This window comes from Haliotis cracherodii, unplaced genomic scaffold (assembly GCF_022045235.1).
Source record: "Haliotis cracherodii isolate W230 unplaced genomic scaffold, xgHalCrac1.p SCAF_1, whole genome shotgun sequence".
Classification (NCBI taxonomy): Eukaryota; Metazoa; Mollusca; class Gastropoda; order Lepetellida; family Haliotidae; genus Haliotis; species Haliotis cracherodii.
The window spans coordinates 62,790,879-62,811,333 of record NW_027266264.1 but is presented as its reverse complement, the minus strand read 5'-3'; the positions used below and the strand labels follow the sequence as shown (position 1 = coordinate 62,811,333).

Here is a 20,455-nt window from a genome sequence, read left to right as displayed (position 1 = left end):
GTACTGATAGTCTGTTGGACGGGGTTGGGACATCAGTACAACAATCAGGGTGTCAGACACGGGAGGGAGACAACCCTGCCACAACCTGGATGTCAGTCAGTACTGATAGTCTGTTGGACGGGGTTGGGACATCAGTACAACAATCAGGGTGTCAGACACGGGAGGGAGACAACCCTGCCACAGCCTGGATGGCACTTAGTCAGTCACGGTGGTCTGGGGACATGGACCAATGATCTCCGGCTGAGAATGAGTCACTACACATGACAATGAACTGTTATGTTAATTGATTTTGCAGACGCATTAGTACTAATCGATGATGAGGGCTGTCATGTCTTGTGTCAGGAAAAATGGAAACTCAGTATAGAAGCCGGGTTAGGAAGTGCGGACAATAAACCCTGGTCGTGCATCAAGATCTCTGTGAAGAGTGAGTCGACGTATAGGGTTCGATGTACACTTTCTTAATACCACGGAATCAAAAGGGATTGACAGTAAGTGGTAAGGTGGCTTGTTTGTTTGTTGTTTTACGCCGCACTCAGCAATATTGCAGATAAATGACGGTGGTCTGTAAATAATCGAGCATGGACCATTCTATCCAGTGATTCACATTAACATCGATCCCTGCAACTGGGATACGATGACATGCAATCAACCAAGTCACAGATCCATGAAGTCGCTTCTTACGACAAGCTGATGGCGTATATTCTTACCCGGAGTCCCCACAGGTAAGGTGACAGACGTTTTGGCAGAGAGTATAGATGAAATCTGGTGGTTCCGTGGAAATAACCCCCGTGGGGGTTCTAGGTTTTAGTTTTATCCTGAAACGTTTTAACATTATTCGTTCTACTCCTACTAGGGTTTGGTTCAAATCATGATATAGTTTGAAGACAGCAATGGCTTCATGCCTAGGTTGTAGGTTATATTCAGTGTGTGTAAACAACGAGATTAATGTGAACTCATTCGATTGTTTTTGTAAGTTGATCTCATAGGATATGTGTGAAAAATGAGATTCGTGCAGCTCCAGAGATCAATCGATACTGGAGAGGACCAGACAATGATATTATCAGACATCAGGAGTACCACGAATGCCAAATAATCGATACAATCTAAATACGGTAACCGTTGTTATTCATCCCACCACGTGAGTCGAGCTTCCTCGGAACTACCATGCCGGGTCTAATTCAACCGTTTCAGCTCTAAACCCTGACCTTTAACTGACATACATTGTCGCAGACTGCAACGACAATGGCGTAATTTATGCGATGCTCGACCTGTGAAACATCCGCTGCCCGCCATTACAAGTTTACTCTTTGTCGTCTGCTGTTTTGGCAGTTTGGAGCGTGAGGAGGCAAAACGGTGACAGCTGAAACAATAATTGCAATAACGGAACATAAAAAAAATGGCCAATGACCGTTGCTGAATATTTCTGGCATGTTACATATTCATGTTTTGCCATCAAAAACGTATTGTATCGATACGCAATCAAATTGCCGGAAAACATGCATTTTTCATGGCTAATGCCTCGCTTCTAATTAATATATTCAACATCGACAGTGACAGATGCTTCATAAGATCTGACAGTTGTTTTTCCAGATCTGAACCCTATTAGAGGCAATACACAGATGTCGTCTAACAGGACCTCCACATCTCTCATCATATAACATTCCTCATATCCTGTTGAACAACTGTTGTGAACCTGCTGAATATTTCAGCCCTGTTTAGCCAGGGCCTATGATCAGTGACGACCAGCTCTTGTGTTGTCTCCCCCCCGTGCTTCGGCGTCTTCGCCTCAACCCTGTCACGCCGCCAAGAGTTCGCCCCAGACCGCCATTGTACGGACTGCAAGAACCATGGCCAAGGTAAGCACCCATAGACCTTCACCTATGTCCAAATGTGTTGGCAGTCGAGATGTTTAGTTCTCCTTGAAGTAAGTAAGCACCCCTAGACATGCACCTTCATATGTCCGAATGTGTTGGCAGTCGAGATGTTGTTTATTTGTGTTTGTCGGACCCCTCAGCATGTACTTGTGTCCAAATGGGTTGGCAGTCGAAATGTTGGTCATTCTCTTTGTCGTAAGTTAGCACCCATAGACATGTCGCGTCATTTGTCCAACAGTCCTGCAGCTTATCGTTTGTCAGGATGACTTAATACTCCTCTTTGTCCTCAGTACAAAATGTGGACATGAAACTTCATATATCCAAGTGTGTTGGCAGTTGAGATTGACATATGGTTCATAGGGTCAAGCTACAGTTCCACCAGTCTCATGACATTTGAGATGTTGTTTACTGCTGTTTGCTCAAGTAGGCACCAAAACACATGTAGTCTCACGTGGCTAACCAACAGTTCTACCACTGAGATATACTTCTGTTTGTCCAACAGTTCTAACAGTCCACGACCAATAAATAATTCATATAGCATGATAAATCACGCATGATGGAGAAAAGTTTTTAACAATTTCATTCATTAAAAAAATAGGTATTGTCTGTGTCTTAAGTTGTAGGCTTTTGCTTTGACCCATAATATGAATGACAAGATCATCGCCTGTTTGCCTCAGCTGTGTGCATTTCAAAAGAGATGAATATTCAGTATAATATTGCGAGAAGTACTAATATGGCGAGTGACACATTGTTCACACAAGAATATAACATGGTAATTATCTTCATTATATTTACAGTTTTTGAAGTAACAGGAATTGCTGAATCGCTCAGTATAAGAATTGTATACGTAACTGTCTCCCAAACTGCATACAGTAACTTTTATGCTGTATACATTCATATAACGAACTGAGGTTTTAACGCATAAAATGATTGGTCCCTTTGAGTTATAACTGGAAATTATTACTTTTATATCTATCTATCTATCTGTCTGTCTGTCTGCCTGCCTGCCTGCCTGCCTGCGTGCGTGCGTGCGTGCGTGCGTGCGTGCGTGTGTGCGTGCGTGATGTTTGAAGTTACCTATAAATCAAAGTTCGAATCGCTGATGTATTTTCAGTGCTGCTGGTTCTAGGCCTCAAGTCATGTATTGTCAATAAATCATATGTTAATCCTCTCTTCACAAATATGTAACTTATACTTTAAAGAAGTCGAACATGAAATATCAACCCTAACTTCATTTATAGAACAGGTTCTAAAAATCCACTTTTAAAATAGATTTGTGACTAATATATAATCGAGTGTAACTTTAAAAAAATATATAATTATACTAAAGAATAATATTAACGAAATAAGTTTCTTTTCTGATACTGAACACCAATGGTACTGTTAATTTATTTCATTTACACATTCTTCCTTAAACTGACAATCAATATAGCCACATTGCGTATCTCACGAACTTGCTGCAAATATATGCATCACTGTTTACCAGACGTTATCACTTAACTACGATGGTATTCTGCTCGACACATTTGTGTTTTAATGCAACAAGACTTCAAACAACGGAATAAGATTAGAGTTGTCCATGTTGAGAGAAAAATATATTTTCCTGAGTATTATTTGTCATACCCAGGAGGAGTATGTGTCCGTCCGAAGTCAAATATGGGTAGCTGTTGTGTGGCCTCATTTGAATAAATGTTTTTAAATGAACCCAACCCTTTCCCCAAAATTATCTTTCCAGCATGGCTTTCTTGTTAGGCAGGGATGTGCTTTAAAACCTTGCAGGACATATTTAACGACAGTTACAGCATCCATGGGCTCATCACATTCCAGAGGCGTGTGCAGGTTGTCCCTAACGACATTAGAGATAACTGCTTGCTTGACCAAGGAACAGTGATACTTCACACGTCATTTCCAAACCCTCGGTCTAGTAAAGTGTAAAACTAGCAATGCATACTATACGATCATAGGAGGCCAGGTAACTTATTGGGGTGCACTATGGGGGTGCAGTATAGGGGTGCAGTATGTAAAACATTGTGAGCGCAACCACAACCATCTAAACAGTATTACGTCTTAATCATGTCAGAATTTACTTTAATTAACCAAAATATCTGCCACTATTCCTTGCCGTTGTTGGCTAGTGATCATTTTCATCACAACTGGCCCAACGCGAATACAGCATGGCGGTGATAAAAGACCAGGAGACGCTGTGTGGCAGTCATAACTGTCAACATATACTTTGTATGATAGAGATGAATTTCAGCAGAAGTTCCATCTACATATTGCAGGGCATCTGAACTAAAATATGATTCATACTGGTTCTCTCTCTTGAAGTATCGATTGTGAATTTCTGCCTGTTCCTAAGGAGCGCACGTTTCCTTGTGCTGTAGCGCCCTTGTGAACATCTGATGTCGAGCTCAATATGCTAAATTATTTACATCCTCTTCACATTATTCACACACGCATGCTTTAATAATGTTTCGGGAAGTGCAAGCTTTTATTGGCTGCTGTGACCTTTCAAACCCGCCCGTTTACCATCCGCTCATCCATATGACATTGGCTTTCGTCCACATTGCAGAGACAAGATAATCTAATCTGCTAGTGCCATATTCTGCTTGGAGTTTCCGGGTTAGAATAGTTCCCCCGCAACCTATGCGTGTCCTCCAAGACGACAGAATAAATTGAATTGTCAGACTCGGTGACTTGGTTGAATGCGTGTCATCGTAAACCGATATTACCAATCACTGGCTTGTCTGGTCCACACTCAGATATGGTTTGTTTGTTTGTTGTTTAACGCCGCACTCAGCAATATTCCAGCTATATGACGGCGGTCTGTAAATAATCGAGTCTGGATCAGACAATCCAGTGATTGACATCCTGAGCATTGATCCACGCAATTGGGATCGATGACATGCATCAACCAAGTCAGCGAGTCTGACCACTCGATCCCTTTAGTCGCCTTGTATGACAAGCATAGCCGCCTTTTACGACAAGCATGGGTTGCTGAAGACCTATTCTCCCCCGGATCTTCACGGGTCACACTCAGTTATGTACAGGCTGCTGTCATGTAGCTGGAATACTGCTGAGGGTGGCGGTATACAACAAATAAACAAACCTAGTGCCATGGCCTACAGTGATTTTTAATTGTATACGGAAGTAACCATCGAGCGATTGTATAATCCTGTTCTACAAGCCACAACAAAGAGTTTGGTTATGGCGTCGCCACCTATTGGCGTCAACAACGACGGTATAACAGTAAATAACAACCCACAATGGCAACTGTCCAACACATTACTGTCACATATTCACTTTATACAGACACCGTCTGCCGTCTTCACTCATGGTTATGAGAACCTGGGTAATACGGGATCACTGTTTGTGCTTACATAACTACGCAATTAAGGAAAGTACATGGATGACCGCCTCTGTATATATCAACATCAACGGAGCAACGCTTTGTTGCATCGAAACGTCGCAGTTACTGAGCACAGAAGTTGTGTCCTGATACTATCTGTCGCAGCATCTATCATTACAGATCTTGTGAAACATGTTTCATCTGCTTCATAAATATATCCGTATGTTGGAAATCGAATGTGATAGTTGAGCGAACTGGCACGAATACAGTTTATGAAAGTTATTTTACAATTGTGTCGAGACGTCAGTGGTAACATTCAGACATTCTTATATCTTGTAGCAACTTTAATACAGATGTGAATAACACGCACGCCGGGTGCGTAGTATGCTATATACACCGCAGGTCAAAAGAAAGTATACATCCATGTTTGATGGAGGCTAATAATGAAACAACCAAGAAATGTGGCTAAAATGAAACAAAAAAGAAGGTTATACAAAAAAGGTTATTCGATGGTGAAATCTTTGATACTGGTATCATAGGCGATATAACATATATCATATCAATGGAATCTCACAACAGGTGTCGTGCACATGAAGTCTCAAAGAAAAGGGGGTTGGCAATTTCACAGTACACAGTAATGAGTAAAGCAAGTGTTTTCAAGTGTATACTTCTTTTGCCAGGCAGTTTACTTATCTAGGTGGGATAACCTAGTGGTTAAAGCGTTCGCCTGTCAAGCCGAAGACCCGGGTTCGATTCCCACATTGAAACGTGGTGCCCACCGCTATGAAATCACAGTGATAGTGTTATAAGTGGCTAATACCACACTCATTCACTCTATCCTCACAAAGAGATAGGAATGTTTACTTGGTTGAGTCAGGTGATCAGGAACTGGTTCAAACATATCCCCGTAACCAGTCGTAATTAACGTGTTTCATTGGAGTCACGTTAAGATAAAATGGTCGCACATGCATGGTATTGAGGCATGTAATCCTAATACCCCAATCCCAGCGAACCTTTGTTGTGGTTTATGGGCGACAGGGCGGTGTCGGAAGGCGAGACGGGTAGTGCAGGGATCCCAACAGCGTCGATGTGAGGAGATTTGGGACGGACAAAAGCGCATTTAGGACGTGCTCAACAAGCACCTGTGGACCTTAAATGTGACGCTCCATGCTGCACCACAGCTGTGTAGGTAATTGTCCAACCCAGATCAGCCGGTGAGGCTTGACGTGTCGACTGCAGCCATTGGGCCATCGATTTACCGCGGAATTCCGGCCAAGCAGACGACAACAATTGCAGGTTGGGGGTTCATGTCGGGGAAACCGTAAGCATGGCGGACGATAAAGAGCCTGAGGACCACACCTTGTGGAACACCGTTTCGTGGCTCAGGTAACTCTTGTTTAATGTCACAGTGAGAGCAGGCGTCAATTACCTTCCACCATAGTTTTATGTGAGCAGGACGTACCACACGGCCAGGTCGTTGTGAACTACAGCTGTATATAGTTCTACCTGCCTGTTCCGACCAGGGATAGAGGTGGAGGTGGATATTCACCCTAAACCCTGACAACCACTCAGGTCCGGTGAATATACTGATGACACTGAATTACCGTTGTCATCAGGATTTCGACTAATTTGTCGCCGTTCTCACCACGAACTCAAACCTGTGTTGTTACCCCAGGCAGTCGCCATGACTGTTATTCCGTGTGTTGATATTGATCTCATTGAGGCGTCCATGGAAGGCTTACTCTGACCGTGTGTACATACACCATCTAATTGCCTACCTGATCTGCCGTTATATTTACCCATCCTGTTCGCTTATCAAGTTTGGGTTATTGTTATCAAAACCACATCTATATAATATCATGTTCTTCTTAGTGTTGTTTTGAAAAGACCTCGCTTGAGATTGTGTTTTATTATGTTCGCCATATGTTTATATATGATTTTATATATGGGGTTGTCTAGTCGTGTCTACTTTCATTATTCGTCTACCCTGATTTACACAGGCGTTTCAGTGCAACATTTAGATTTTCGCTAATTGATTAAGCTTGAGGAAGTGTCTTTTTGATTTCCTTGTGTGTTGATCTTTTTGAAGGCTTCACCTCGTTCACAGTTAAAAACATCATCGAAATCAGTCGGACCATTGTGAAACTTTTCTCTTCTGTGAACTTTTACAGATGATAGTATGATGTTGAGCTCATCTTTAATGTGAACTTGTACATATGTTAGAAGTATTGTGAAGCTTTACCTCTATGTAAACTCGTTGTGATTATTGGTGTTTTTCAAGTTTCGTATAATGCCATCTGTCGTCAGAAAGGCAAACCAGTACACTGATGATATCATGTAATTATATACAGATGTGTGTTTGTGACTCGGCCTTATTCATAATACGTTGAGTGAACCAGATTTACTGTATCTACACTTGCATTGATACTGTTCTAAACTATCGAAGCGTATCCAATGTGAAACGTTCCATAATCACAAGCTACACTTAGTGAAGACACAATTTTATGGGTAACAACTTCTTTAATACTGTAAAAAGCGACTTTTCGGTATAGATCCTGCTTGACAACGGTATAAGGATCTATACCGAAACGTCACTTTTTACAGCATTAAATTGTACTCGTCAACTTCTAAGTAATGCCTATCAAACAATTTATACTTAGTGTATCTCATTTTTCCTACAGCCCCGATTCGTATGTCAATAAACCCTGATTTCATTTTAGCGTCAATACTCAATGGAAACACGAAACTGTACAGTAGTGTGAGTACAGGTCTCAATTGAAAGTGTTATTCCTTTTCCAAACGTTAAGGCCTTGGGCATAGATACCCATCTCACCAACAGTGTATTTATGGCCATGTAGACCTTTGTTCGACATGTACTTACAGGTCACAGAGGTTCTGCTTGGGTGACCTATAAACGTTTATCACATTGATCCTGGCTGGATTTGTCAGTCAGTTGATCATGTGTTCCCAGCTTAAACTAGCCGCCGATTGTGTCTGGCCTTTCTGTTGCTCCGCCGTGCTGTTCAAAACCACCATTTCACACATTGTCGTCTCTAGTTCATGGTGATGTGGAAAGATATCATAACCCATATTTAGCTGCTCTAGTACTATGTGTTGTTTGTAATTAGATATAAAGAAAATGAGTATTTCCTTAAATAATTCATGCGTAGGCAAGTGTTTCAAAGTAACACTTCTAATCAGAAGCCGTTGTGGGATCCATTTCCTCTGGGAAAATATTAGCACACTCAAGTGTTACAGGTCTATACTTCTTTCTCTTTCGTCGGGTGAACGGGCAACACTTAGTCCTGAAAAGTTGACCATAAGTTTCATATCTTCATCATAAAATATGTCTATGGTTAATTTAAGCCTCAACTGATTTGAAATAATGTCATCTTGTGAAATAATGTCATCTTGTGAAAATACGAAATAACACGTTGCAGTGTTTAATATGTTAAGTTAAGGGAGTCTCGTAATTCCAGTGACGTAGCAGGAATCCTCAACGACTCCACTAATGTCTACAACAACGAGGCATCATCAGATTCATTCGTCCTGTTCATGTTCACAGCGGGGCGGTCGGGTAGCCTAGTGGTTAAAGCGTTCGCTCGTCACGCCGAAGACCCGGGTTCGATTCCTGACATGGGTACAATGTGTGAAGCCCATAACTGGTGTCCCCCGCCGCGATATTGCTGGAATATTGCTAAAAGCGGCGTAAAATCATACTCACTCACTCACTCATGTTCACAGCAGGGATCTAAAGTGAAGTGGTTTAATATATTTTAGTTGAAAATAGTTCCAAACTATTAAAAGTAGAAATATCAGGTAATATATGCGTAGCAAATGCACTTCTAACGAAGGCAATCTCAATTCTAATCTAGTTCGTGTACCCAGATGTAAACATATACATTATTCTCTGTCCTTTATTGTATTATCGTTTGAGTTAATAGATGCATACAGCTGGCTCATAATGTAAACACAGATTCATAACCGCAAGATATTAATGTGAAGTCGAGGTCAGTCGAGGTCAACGTGACATGACACACTTCCTCTGTACCATTTTATGTTTATTTGTAAAAGGTTACGTGTAACAATGGACATATATGTGTGCAGGAGTGAGATATTTATTGTTTATTCGATACAGTGTTTGCTGTCAAATGCCAACACATATTGCATCGATGCATTACAATTCAATGAGTGAGATGAAAGGTAGAGCCACACCTTATTGAGATGCACCTACATGCAATATCCAGCCAAATCAATATTTATTGATTAAGTACAACATGCAACTAAATACAGTTCGTAACAAGTATTGATTACTAGTTAGGTGTTACTTGTGGGTTACTCCTGCAGAATGTATTTGGTTATGTAGTGTTGATGACAGCTTAACGGGGGACTGCGATTGTTGTTCTTGTTTCCATTGTCTGGACAATCATTACCATATGTGAGACTGAGACATTGTCTCAGTTGTAGTTAGGAGAATCATTAACTTTTAGAATTAACAATGAGTGTTATTATGTTTAACGTCTTTATTATATGTAAACATCATTTCATGGTTACTTCTTGCCACTTCATCAGCTTAATGAAACGTTATGACTACTACTACTACTACTACTACTACTGCTGCTGCTGCTACTACTACTACTACTACTACTGCTGCTGCTGCTGCTGCTGCTGCTACTACTACTACTACTACTACTACTACTAAAACACCGTCAATGTGTGATTTTGCATCAAAATGTGAATCTTAAATGTAGATTATGTAATGAATTTAATGAGACTATCCAACACAATGTCAGTGAATGCCAAGCTTTGGCACAGTATCTTAAGCGACAAGTTGGTGTGGCTCGATCATTTTATTACCGTCTTCGCAGTGCTTGTGGTTTTGACACAGAATATGTAGAGGGCGTCATGGAAAATGATGAATACAATTTTGTTTTTGGAACAGTCTTTTTATACAGTCTCAGACCTATCCAGGCCAACAAACCTGATCTTGTCCTTTTTGGAAAATTCAATGAAAACATTTATATTATTGAATTTTCTGTCCCTTCGGGCACTGATGTGATTGACAAGATTCAGAAAAAACATAACAAATATGCAGACCTCGATTTCGAAATGTCACCATGTTATTCGACTCCCCATTGTTCACGGTGCCTTAGGTTTGGTACCTCCAAATCTGTTGACTGACATCGGCACCCCGGGTTTGTTGCCAAGAATACAGCCCTTCTGACAAAGGCTGCAGTGTTGGGGAATCTTGCCATTCTCCGAAAAGACGGAGTGTGGATAGCCTATTCTGAACGCAGGGCTTTGTAGTGTCTCTTCTATTTTGGGGATGGCTCCTGACATATACGTCTCACGGCAGACAATCAATACTCTTCACATATCGTTTATACACCTTCTAGCCAACTCTTTAAAAAGTGATATGAATAGTTGGGGAATGTTCCAATTCTCCGAAAGGTTCTGGGTGAGTTCGACTTGGCATCGCTTCCTGGGAGAAGAACCATTCGCTGTCTGGGCTGCGTGTAGGGAGGACAAGGGCCCTGAATTGATGATGAGCCTAACCAGCCTGACTATGCCAGGATAACCCAAACCGTTTCTAATGTTGGTTTCCATAATAATACACATTGTCATGTTTACATCCAAGATGCCTATAAAGACTCCCAACGTTTAGATAGATTTACAAAAAACATGAACAGAATGGTAAATTTGTTTTTAGATCAAATTTGCCGGGACTGCCAAATACCCCGAGTCCAGCCCCCTGTAAGACCAGCACATTTAAGAACAATTGTGTTGTTGTAAAGAGTGAGTGAGTGAGTGAGTGAGTGAGTGAGTGAGTAAGTCATGTATGGATGGTTTTCCGTTGCATATGGCAGGATTCCAGGAATGGTAGGACGAGCATGCGCATGTTGGGAGTAGAACCCAGATTTCGTAATTGACGTAACTACAAACGTATCCATTCACCCAACAGCAGATCTGCTTATCCTTGTTCCAGTGATTACAATGGAATGTGTCAGGGAGATGACGGAGTATGGATAACCTATTCTGAACGCAGGGCTTTGTAGTGTCTCTTCTATTTTGGGGATGGCTCCTGACATATACGTCTCACGGCAGACAATCAATACTCTTCACATATCGTTTATACACCTTCTAGCCAACTCTTTAAAAAGTGATATGAATAGTTGGTACGTATTAATATGTATGTATTAATAAGTTATTTAACAAAACAATATTTTCGTGGAAAAAATGTTATCAATATGTTTCCATAAAATATTTGAAAAACATTCGAACTCCCACTAATGGGGGGGGTGGGGGGGCTGGGGGTGGGTTATGGTGTTAATAATGATTAATCATGTGATAAATATTTTAAAGATTTTTCGTTTTACACCATGTCATCATACCATTATTACTGAGATCCAACAAGCCATTCACAAGGTATTCCACACCGACCAATTATTTGGAAATATTCAAACAACAATGATGTGAGGTGTTTCTGACAAACCATATTCACACGTCACATTCGGTAAATTCCGTAAAATGTCGTCACGTAGAGACACAATAAAGATTCGTCGGGATGGCCGGGGCGTTGTTCCGAAAACTTCCATATAAGGAATACGAATATCCGGTGGATGTCCCACTTTCACCACTTGAATAGTCGTCAGTTTACCTGTTCACCAACTGTGCACATGTTTTGTTATAAGGCTTATCCACTGTAGCAAACTATCATGTATTTTAGGAAAGGAATCCTTACATACCCGCATCCAGTCCACGAAAAACTCTTAGCTGAATACAATTTAAATATACAATCTTTACTTTGCAATGACCTCCATTCGCTTTACATCGAGATCATACGACATGGATGGGTGACCTTACACCCGTAGGCTTATCCCCGGCTTGTGTACATGGAGATGTTGTAGTAGCCAATCAGATCACGGTATTTCGTACATAGAACACATATACGTATGCACATGACACGACCGGTATAAATGAATGCTCCTGTCGAACCCCTTTGAATATATGACATCGAAACAGAAGTGCTCATGTCGTTGAGGAATATCAGCGCTAGCTCGCACGGCCGACCACTGTCTTATCCCTGTGGGCCGTACATTACCACAAGGTAGGTGATAGCTATGTGTGTAGTCGTTATATATAACATGGAAATGTATACGCAAGTATCCCGTGACGCACATGTGACTTAATTAAGGGATTTTCCCCCGGTGTTAACGGTACACCCTAATGTGATACTGTCCTCACTACACTTGTCTAGATTACAGTATTGTCTTTGCTACATTGTCTTGATTGTATTGTTTATTAGATACAAAGATGACTAGAATGTTATGTATAAAATAGAATTAAATTTGTATGCAATTTTCAAAAATAGTATTCAGTACCCTATTATATTGTATACATTTATGTGAACATCAGTGTTAAAATATATGACAACCTGCCCAAGGCCACTTAACATACTCTGTAGGTTATTGGGAGGTGCATCCCCATGTTACAGTTATGAAGGCTTGACATAGAAAAACAATCTCATAAAACAGAAGAAAATAGTGTTAACCTTATGCCAGTTAAACTCGTTGATTTCGATATCATTCACATGAGGGTTCTCAAACAGTAGAATCTATGCGACCGACCCTGCATGAATGCTGACTGTCATGTTTTTGTCTCGTTATTCAAAACGACGTCGCATTGGTTGATGCCAGAATACGTACATTCAAACGCTATTCCCTAACAATTTCCTCTTTTTGTCTGGTGCGTTGTGTTCAGTTTCAAAATCCTCCAAATGAATGTCCTTCCGCTGAATAACATACCACAGCCCATAGACACCATACCCAACGACGTTAACCTACGTACTATTGTCAGTCTATGTAAACCTTATGCAGATATTCAGATCGGTAACATTCCCCAAGAAACGTTTCGTGTGGATACCTCAATGTGTTGAATAAACATTGAATGGGAGTGAAATGACACAGGAGTAATAAAAATACAAATGCTTCAAGCAACAATTCAAAACGTGTTCACGTGTAATACAACACTGGTTGACATATCTGTTAGATGTTGCGAACTGTCCACTAGTCAAGAGACTGGAATCCCTGTGTTAAGGATATCGCACAGTTCAACGGTAAAATCGCTGGTAAGATTTACTGTTAATCATGGTTATTTTGTACTATCGTGAGATACATGCAGTTACATTTCTAGTAAGCTTAGCAGAGATTATTGCGTTATTAGGGACATAGTTGTGTCGCTTATAGTTACTTGGATTTTCTGGAGAAACACATACAACAACCTATTGTTAGCTGACTTCACCAATGGGACCGTGGGTGCGCTCTTACATGACAGACATTTCAAAGCAAACTCATCTTTGTAAATACTCGTCGCAATGAACAGCTTACAAAGATCAGCATACACCACACATCATTAACCTGCAAGGCGGTTTTCCTCCCATATGCCCTGGAGATGAAGACAAACAGCTGAAGCAGTCTGACAACTCTAGCCACACACCGGGCTGTCTTCAACCCATACTTTTCCCAGCTAGATTAAACTCAGTCAGGCTGTACGTGTAGAAACCGAGTAAGTCTTGTGTTTGCCGTGAGATTCAATGTTAGAAAAAAGTCGGATCCCTGTTTGTTCCTTGTTGGTTCACTTGAGTCAATTAGATTTACCTGAAAAATTGTCGTATAAGCACACACTTTGTCTCTATCTATGTAGTATTACATTTGAAATATGTTGACTTTTTAAAAATAATCTTTAAGATGGATTATGTTATCAAAGGAAAAACATAATTCAAAGTTCACCTTTCCCTACACAGAGTCTCTCACTGCACGTCAGTATATGCCAACTGTAGCAGATATATTTCCTCAACATACAATAATATTAAAGATTACTTTGCACAGCAAAGTGTTTCAATTCAGTTTAACGTATATATTGTAAGGAGTACATTGTGTGGCTCTACGTTATATGTCAGGACATACCAAATGAAACACATGAAGGACATCAACATATTTCCTAGACACACAAACGTATATGAACTTATCTCTGTGTCGATTATTTAAGGATAGTTATCCTCCAAATAAAGGAGTGCCCTTTCAGACATGATCGTGGTTATGACGTTGACAAAGCATTGTATGGTGTAGTCACAGGATGCTGTTTCCTATTCATGGAGCTTATAATCTCGTCTGATGCGTATCAACTTAAATACACTGTCATCGTGGGATGATTGATTGAGGACATCACGAGTGGAAGACACGCGCAACTTATTTCAAAACACAAGACGGTTTAACCATATCCATCTGGTTTGATTCATTGCTATTGGTGACTAGATGATTAAAGAGGCTATTTCAAAGATTCAGAGTATGTTGCGTCCATCAATAATAACTACACACATATCTGCACTTCTGGTACGAGTGAACATAATCACAATAAAGAATTTCGTTTTCCCTACCAAGGTAACACAATGGCGTTGTCAGGCACTTGTCACCTCAGCCTTTGCACTCGTTGAAACTATGACACAAAATCACTTGCGCGGAAAAGTCACAACGCTCTGTCCCAAAACTAATACAGTGTTGGTGCGTTAGATGAGAACTGTATATAAGTTGTATCTGGTATTAATATTGAAACTTTTAACGCCTGAAAGGAACGCATTTTATGGAAATGGAAGGGGGTCTCTTGCATAAAAAGACCACTTTTATTGTTTGTATGGGCTTCCAAGCGTATTGTCTCATACCTGACTGAACATATTGGGGATATTAGAAAGGCTGAAGCACATATGAAAAGGTAGCTATATAACTACTTACACTGACCTACATTTCCTCTTATCCCTCTATATTGCATCTACAAACTTGCTAAGTTAATTAGATCTTCATTGTATGCTTCATTCATTTACAAATGTCTGTCAAGTGTTAACGCTTATTCAGGAATCACTTGCTGAGAATTGTTGTTTCATTTCAATTCTTGAAACTAAATAGATATTTACCGTGTTTAAAAAAAACATTTACACTTTTACTATTAACAAAATGAAACAAAGTAAACATGAAAAAAGAATACCCAGCTCTGAGGATATGGTCATCTTATCTTAATATCTTCTTAGGAGATATTTGTACAACGTTTTGTATGTCGCCACAAAACCATTATAGCGGGAGGTACTTAACAATAGCAAATTAGGCTGGCCACTGACCTACTTGGGCAACTACTATATGCATCTCGTTATAGAAGGATTTATGACATATACAGCAAATACCTCTACTGGATAATCTTGTTGAACAGGATCAACGGAACTGTCTGGTGACTTTTTGGTGTATGTACATGTAGATATACACATCTAGTGGCATGTAATTGTATTTCTGGTATAGCTTTGTAACAATAACACCATACCCTTTTACAAAAGCTCAACCATCCTTTGTAATATCGTTTAGAATTTCTAATTGTATCATTATATTACATGGTCTTCAGCTGTTTTGAAACAAAAGCTGGTTGGTCGACATATTTCCCGACCACCTCTACATGCGTACATAGCCACCAAACAGGAATTACCTGTTACACAGTCATTCAACCATCGTGTTGAGTCATTATTTCCTTCAGTAGAAAAAAACGTCCATAGAAGATGGAACGGTGTGTAGCCCTTATTTCACATTTCGCTTTCTATTGGTCTATCAGTTTTAAAGTTCATCTATAGGTTGTTTCTACAATGTCAGTGTTGTTTTCAGAACGAGACGAGACGCTATTCCGGCAGTCCCCCAATCAAGGCCACAGTTACCAGACTTTAGCGCTATGATGTCAGACTCGACGACAACAGGGGACACTTCCGATCAATCCAAGCTTGAGGAAAAGCTGAAGCAATTTGAAAAAGAGGAGATGGAGAGAAAAGGTGAGAGGATTTAACCAGTGGTTTCTCAGGTAATGAGGTCGTGTGGAAATTAGAAACATTTTTAACTGAATAACAGTTAATAGAATTGTTTGTTTTGAATTGTAAAATTACATTAATAATACTAGATGAAAGAGGAAGTCATTCACACTGGATATGTATTGTCATAACTGACAAAGAAAACAGAGCACAAGGCTTATATATACTAAAGTTTGGTTTTAATGTATCCAATGAATACTATATATCTTGATTTATTATAACCGTGTCTTCTGAAACGTTAATTGCAAATGTATCCATACATCAGGCTGAAGTTTTATGATATGAGAACCTGTCTAAGACCGACACCCAACATAAATTTAAGACCATTTAGTTAAGAGAAAATCTTTTTGCAAACTACTTTGGGACATATGGAATTGGTTGTACAAGCACAAATAAGATTGCAAGACATACACAGATTAAGTTTAAATGTTCATTGATCTTGTTTTCATCTCCTTTAAATAAAAGTTAACGTCATTTTAGAAAACCTTTTCATTATTTAAGTAACGACCCAGATCAAATACTCAATCAGAAATGTGTTGTCCACCAAAATAAGTACTCTACCAAAATTGTTTTTCTCTAAAAGTAAGCCGTCTTGTACTCGTCATTTGTACGTAGTATTCGTTAAGACCAATACGTAGTTACAATGTTTGAACCCGTGTGCCAAATTTAATTTAAAACGACCGTCCTTTCGTGTTACATTTGCTTTAGGTCACAGCTCAGAGCAATGTTGTTTACTTGTGACTGACATAAGTAACCTACAAGTGTAGGAGAATGTTTACCAAGTAAACATAGGTTTCCCTTTTGAGAAGTTACTTTACTGGAAATGAGTTTTACTTGAACATCGTTTTCCCAGATTTGTAAGAGCTGAACCATTAACTCTACAGAGCATGCGACGCCATTACCAAATCCCCCTTTGGCGAATGCGATATGAGTCGACAATAAACAAATACAAACAACCTGGTATATACGTCATGATGAGTGATGGTGGCCACAGATCTCGCGAAAATAACTACCATCCTTCCTAGCGGTACATTCTATGTGGAATAATATGTTAACTCAACCCCTGCACCGAAAAATGTTTTTATCAAATTTAATGTTGTTTAATGCTATATATTATTTTTGACAACAGAGCGAAACGAGTTGCAACAACAGCAACAGGAGCAAAATGGCGAAGAGAGCACTACTAACAGATTTCGGGATAAGAGGAGAAAGAATATTATTTTTGACGAGGAGAGATTTGAGGACACCTTCCTGAAATGTCTTATCTGTCGAGAGAATTTTGACATGGATGAAAAGATGCCCAAAATGCTCCCTTGTCACCATACATTCTGTCTGGATTGTCTGCGTCAGATGTGGCGAGTAGAAGGCGAGTTTCGACAGACCTTGACATCTGCTTTCAGAGGTATGCCCATGGCTGTGAAGATTCAATGTCCAACCTGCAGAGACGGCCTGATCACATCTGAAGCTGAAGTGAAGCGTCTCCCAAATGATCACACTATCATGGAATTGCTGTCCTTCATGAAGGAAACGGGCCGAAGTGATGTTCAATACTGCTCTAAGCATCAAATGCAACCCCTCAACTTTTTCTGTGAGCCTTGTATCATCCCTGTGTGTTGTGACTGTACCGTGATCGACCACAAAGAGTCCAAAGGACATATTGTCGTCAATGTTAACGAAGCCATGGACAAATACACACCAATCCTGGAGACTACCATGGAAGAAATACAGGTTGAGAAAGGTGTTCTCGAAACCAAGAAAGAAACTTTAATGAAGAGTGCGGAGAAACTTGATACTACACAAAAGGACGTCAACGATAAAATCAAGGATGCATTTTGTAGTCTTCGTGAAACCATTGATGAGCGTGAACGAGAGCTGTATGAGATGACAGAAAGAGAAGTTGGGAGGAAGAGGGAGAAGCTACAAGACAACATGAAAGTGGTTATGGAACGGGACGAGGCCCTGAAGAATCAACTCAAATCTCTAACCAATGCCAAGGAAGAAAAGGATATAAGCTGTATGTTTTCAGGTCACAAGGCAGCGAGAGATGTACTGTCTCAGAAGGTCGAAGTTGTCATTGATTCCATGGACAATTTTGCAGTAGAGTTCAGCTGTGATGAACGTCAACAGAGGAACATTCGACAAGAAGTGACCAATCTTGCGGATATTGTGTTTCAAGATTAAGTCCGATGACTTTAACCAGACTAGGTGCTCTATTACGCAAGTGACGTTTGTTTGTACAGAAATGATAGGCTGCGTTTATTCACTGCAAGCTCCCGCATTTATTCCGGGAAGCATTGGAATGTTGAGGACAGATACATTCCTCCTCGTTTTCGAGCATTTTGAGAGGAGTGTGTGAGGTTTTCCGCCGGTTTTTCCCCAGCAATATCACGGCGGGGGACACCAGAAATTGGCTTCACACATTCATTTTGAGAGGAAGGAGATGCTAGTTTAGATTATCAAAAAAAGAAGGGTTCCAATAAGGGCCTGCGAACATTGTGAACTGAAAAAATCTGTAAATTACAGTTGGCACTATGCATTCTGTCTCTTACGGAGAAAACCACAGAAAGTTACATTTCAGAAGATGTCCTTGGGGGCATAGTAAATATTCCAATCACTATCAAAACCATTTTCCCATTCACCTTGATGTTCCACTCCTTCAACTTGTGACTTGAATAATGTGCTGAGCAGGTCAGGTGTATTTGCCTTAATAACTATCAGTTTACCTCATTTAGTGGAATTATTCGATGAATACATGTATGATAAATTCTGTAAAGTCTTGCCGTAGAATAGTTTTTGTTTTAAAAAATCAGCAGGAAAAAATCATTCAGTATCTGCAATAACTTGTGAATTCAGATTTGTTATGGTTTATTTTGTATCGTTTTAGTCTCTCTTGGTTTTGTTTTACCGTGTACAGCTATCTTCACCTTTCCTCTCTCGTCTCACTTTCTATCTCGCTATTCCATATGTGCAATCTTTGTATTATATCTATTGCTTCTGGGTTTCGTATTTTTGTCAGCATGTATTTTATGCATTGTAACATAAGTATATTTTTCAGAAGTTTACTTACCCGTTTCTTAAACCTGTATTAATGTATTCTCGTTAGTTTCATTTCAATGTCATACTGTATCATCACAAGTAAACATACTTTTTTCAAATTTCCAAGACATCGCGTTTCATAAAACAGCGAGTGGGGATTATCTGCACACGTGATAACGATATAGCATCTATAAAACTCACTTCACTCACGTTCTTAACGGATTTAGGCAATCGGAGTCATCCGTAAATACTAAACGCTGAAAATGGTTCGATCAGAACAATGGGTTAACATTTTAATTAGTATTGTTTCTATTCAAGATTAAGCTTTTATTGTTATATAGAAGGCATAGACTGTATTTTCGTAAAGCGATGCCTCTGATTAAGACATACATATTTGCCATCTAACAGCAATATATCAGCTTAAAGTACTATGTAGGATACAGAATATGATGTTAATAAGGGTACTGATGATTCAGCTTTGTAATATATGTAATATTTTGCCGCTATTTCTGTGATCTCGAGCCGATTTTGAGGATGATATACATTCTGTTTGGTATATACTACCTATGTACATTTATATAATTATTGTACTCATCGCTATTTGAGTACTGAAATAAAATTATAAATAATAAATGGTGATTTTGTTATTCGTCAAACTTTTCCCCATGCATAAATGAAAGGAATTGAAAGGACGTTTAAACACACCGCTAGAATTTGCATGGAAAACACATTTGATACATTTTAATGTGGAGTGAAGGATGTTATCAAGGTCTACGATCGTTGTGAACCAAACAAAAACTAGAGTAGTAAACTATGAATGCATGTCTCTTACACAGAAGATCACAGTAACCTAGATTTATAGGAGATGCAGATGCAATTACATACTATCGTTTAGTTATGCATCCGTGAAGGCATAGCAGCTATTCAATCACCCTCAAAATAGTATTGTTATTCACCGAGATATTTTCTTAACGACATCAACTTATGGCTTGGATTTTGTGATAGGCTGGTCAGTTGTGTTTGCCATGTTAGCTATCAGTTAACCTAATTTAATTATGGAATTATGTCTTTGAAGGCATTGTACATATTCCAATCACTATCAAAACCGTATTTCCATACACCTTAATGTTTACTATAACTACATCAACCTATGGCTTTAATACTGTGATGTGCAGGTGAGATACATTTCTTAGCCTTATTTATGGTTGCCTTATTAGCTATCAGTTGTTTTTTCAACGGGCGCTCACGGAAAGTTTGTGGAAGTGTCAAGGAGATGCCAAAATCACAAATACCAGTATGAAA

The 20,455-nt window shown here is 39.6% G+C and overlaps 1 protein-coding gene across 4 annotated transcripts; it reads left to right on the top strand.

Moving 5' to 3' along the window:
• The first annotated feature begins 1,598 nt into the window (after window positions 1-1,598).
• Window positions 1,599-19,742, top strand: LOC139450334 (tripartite motif-containing protein 2-like). 4 transcript variants are annotated; one of them, XM_071232394.1, is made up of 3 exons: window positions 1,599-1,856; window positions 15,921-16,081; window positions 17,247-19,742. In XM_071232394.1, the coding sequence occupies exons 1-3, from the start codon at window positions 1,729-1,731 to the stop codon at window positions 18,296-18,298; spliced, it is 1,341 nt and encodes a 446-aa protein (XP_071088495.1). In that variant the 5' UTR covers window positions 1,599-1,728; the 3' UTR covers window positions 18,299-19,742. The 4 variants fall into 4 exon arrangements, with proteins under 4 accessions (XP_071088495.1, XP_071089539.1, XP_071089054.1 ...); XM_071233438.1 differs by lacking the exon at window positions 1,599-1,856 and adding an exon at window positions 6,176-6,609; XM_071232953.1 differs by lacking the exon at window positions 1,599-1,856 and adding an exon at window positions 12,179-12,331.
• The last annotated feature ends 713 nt before the right edge of the window (window positions 19,743-20,455 follow it).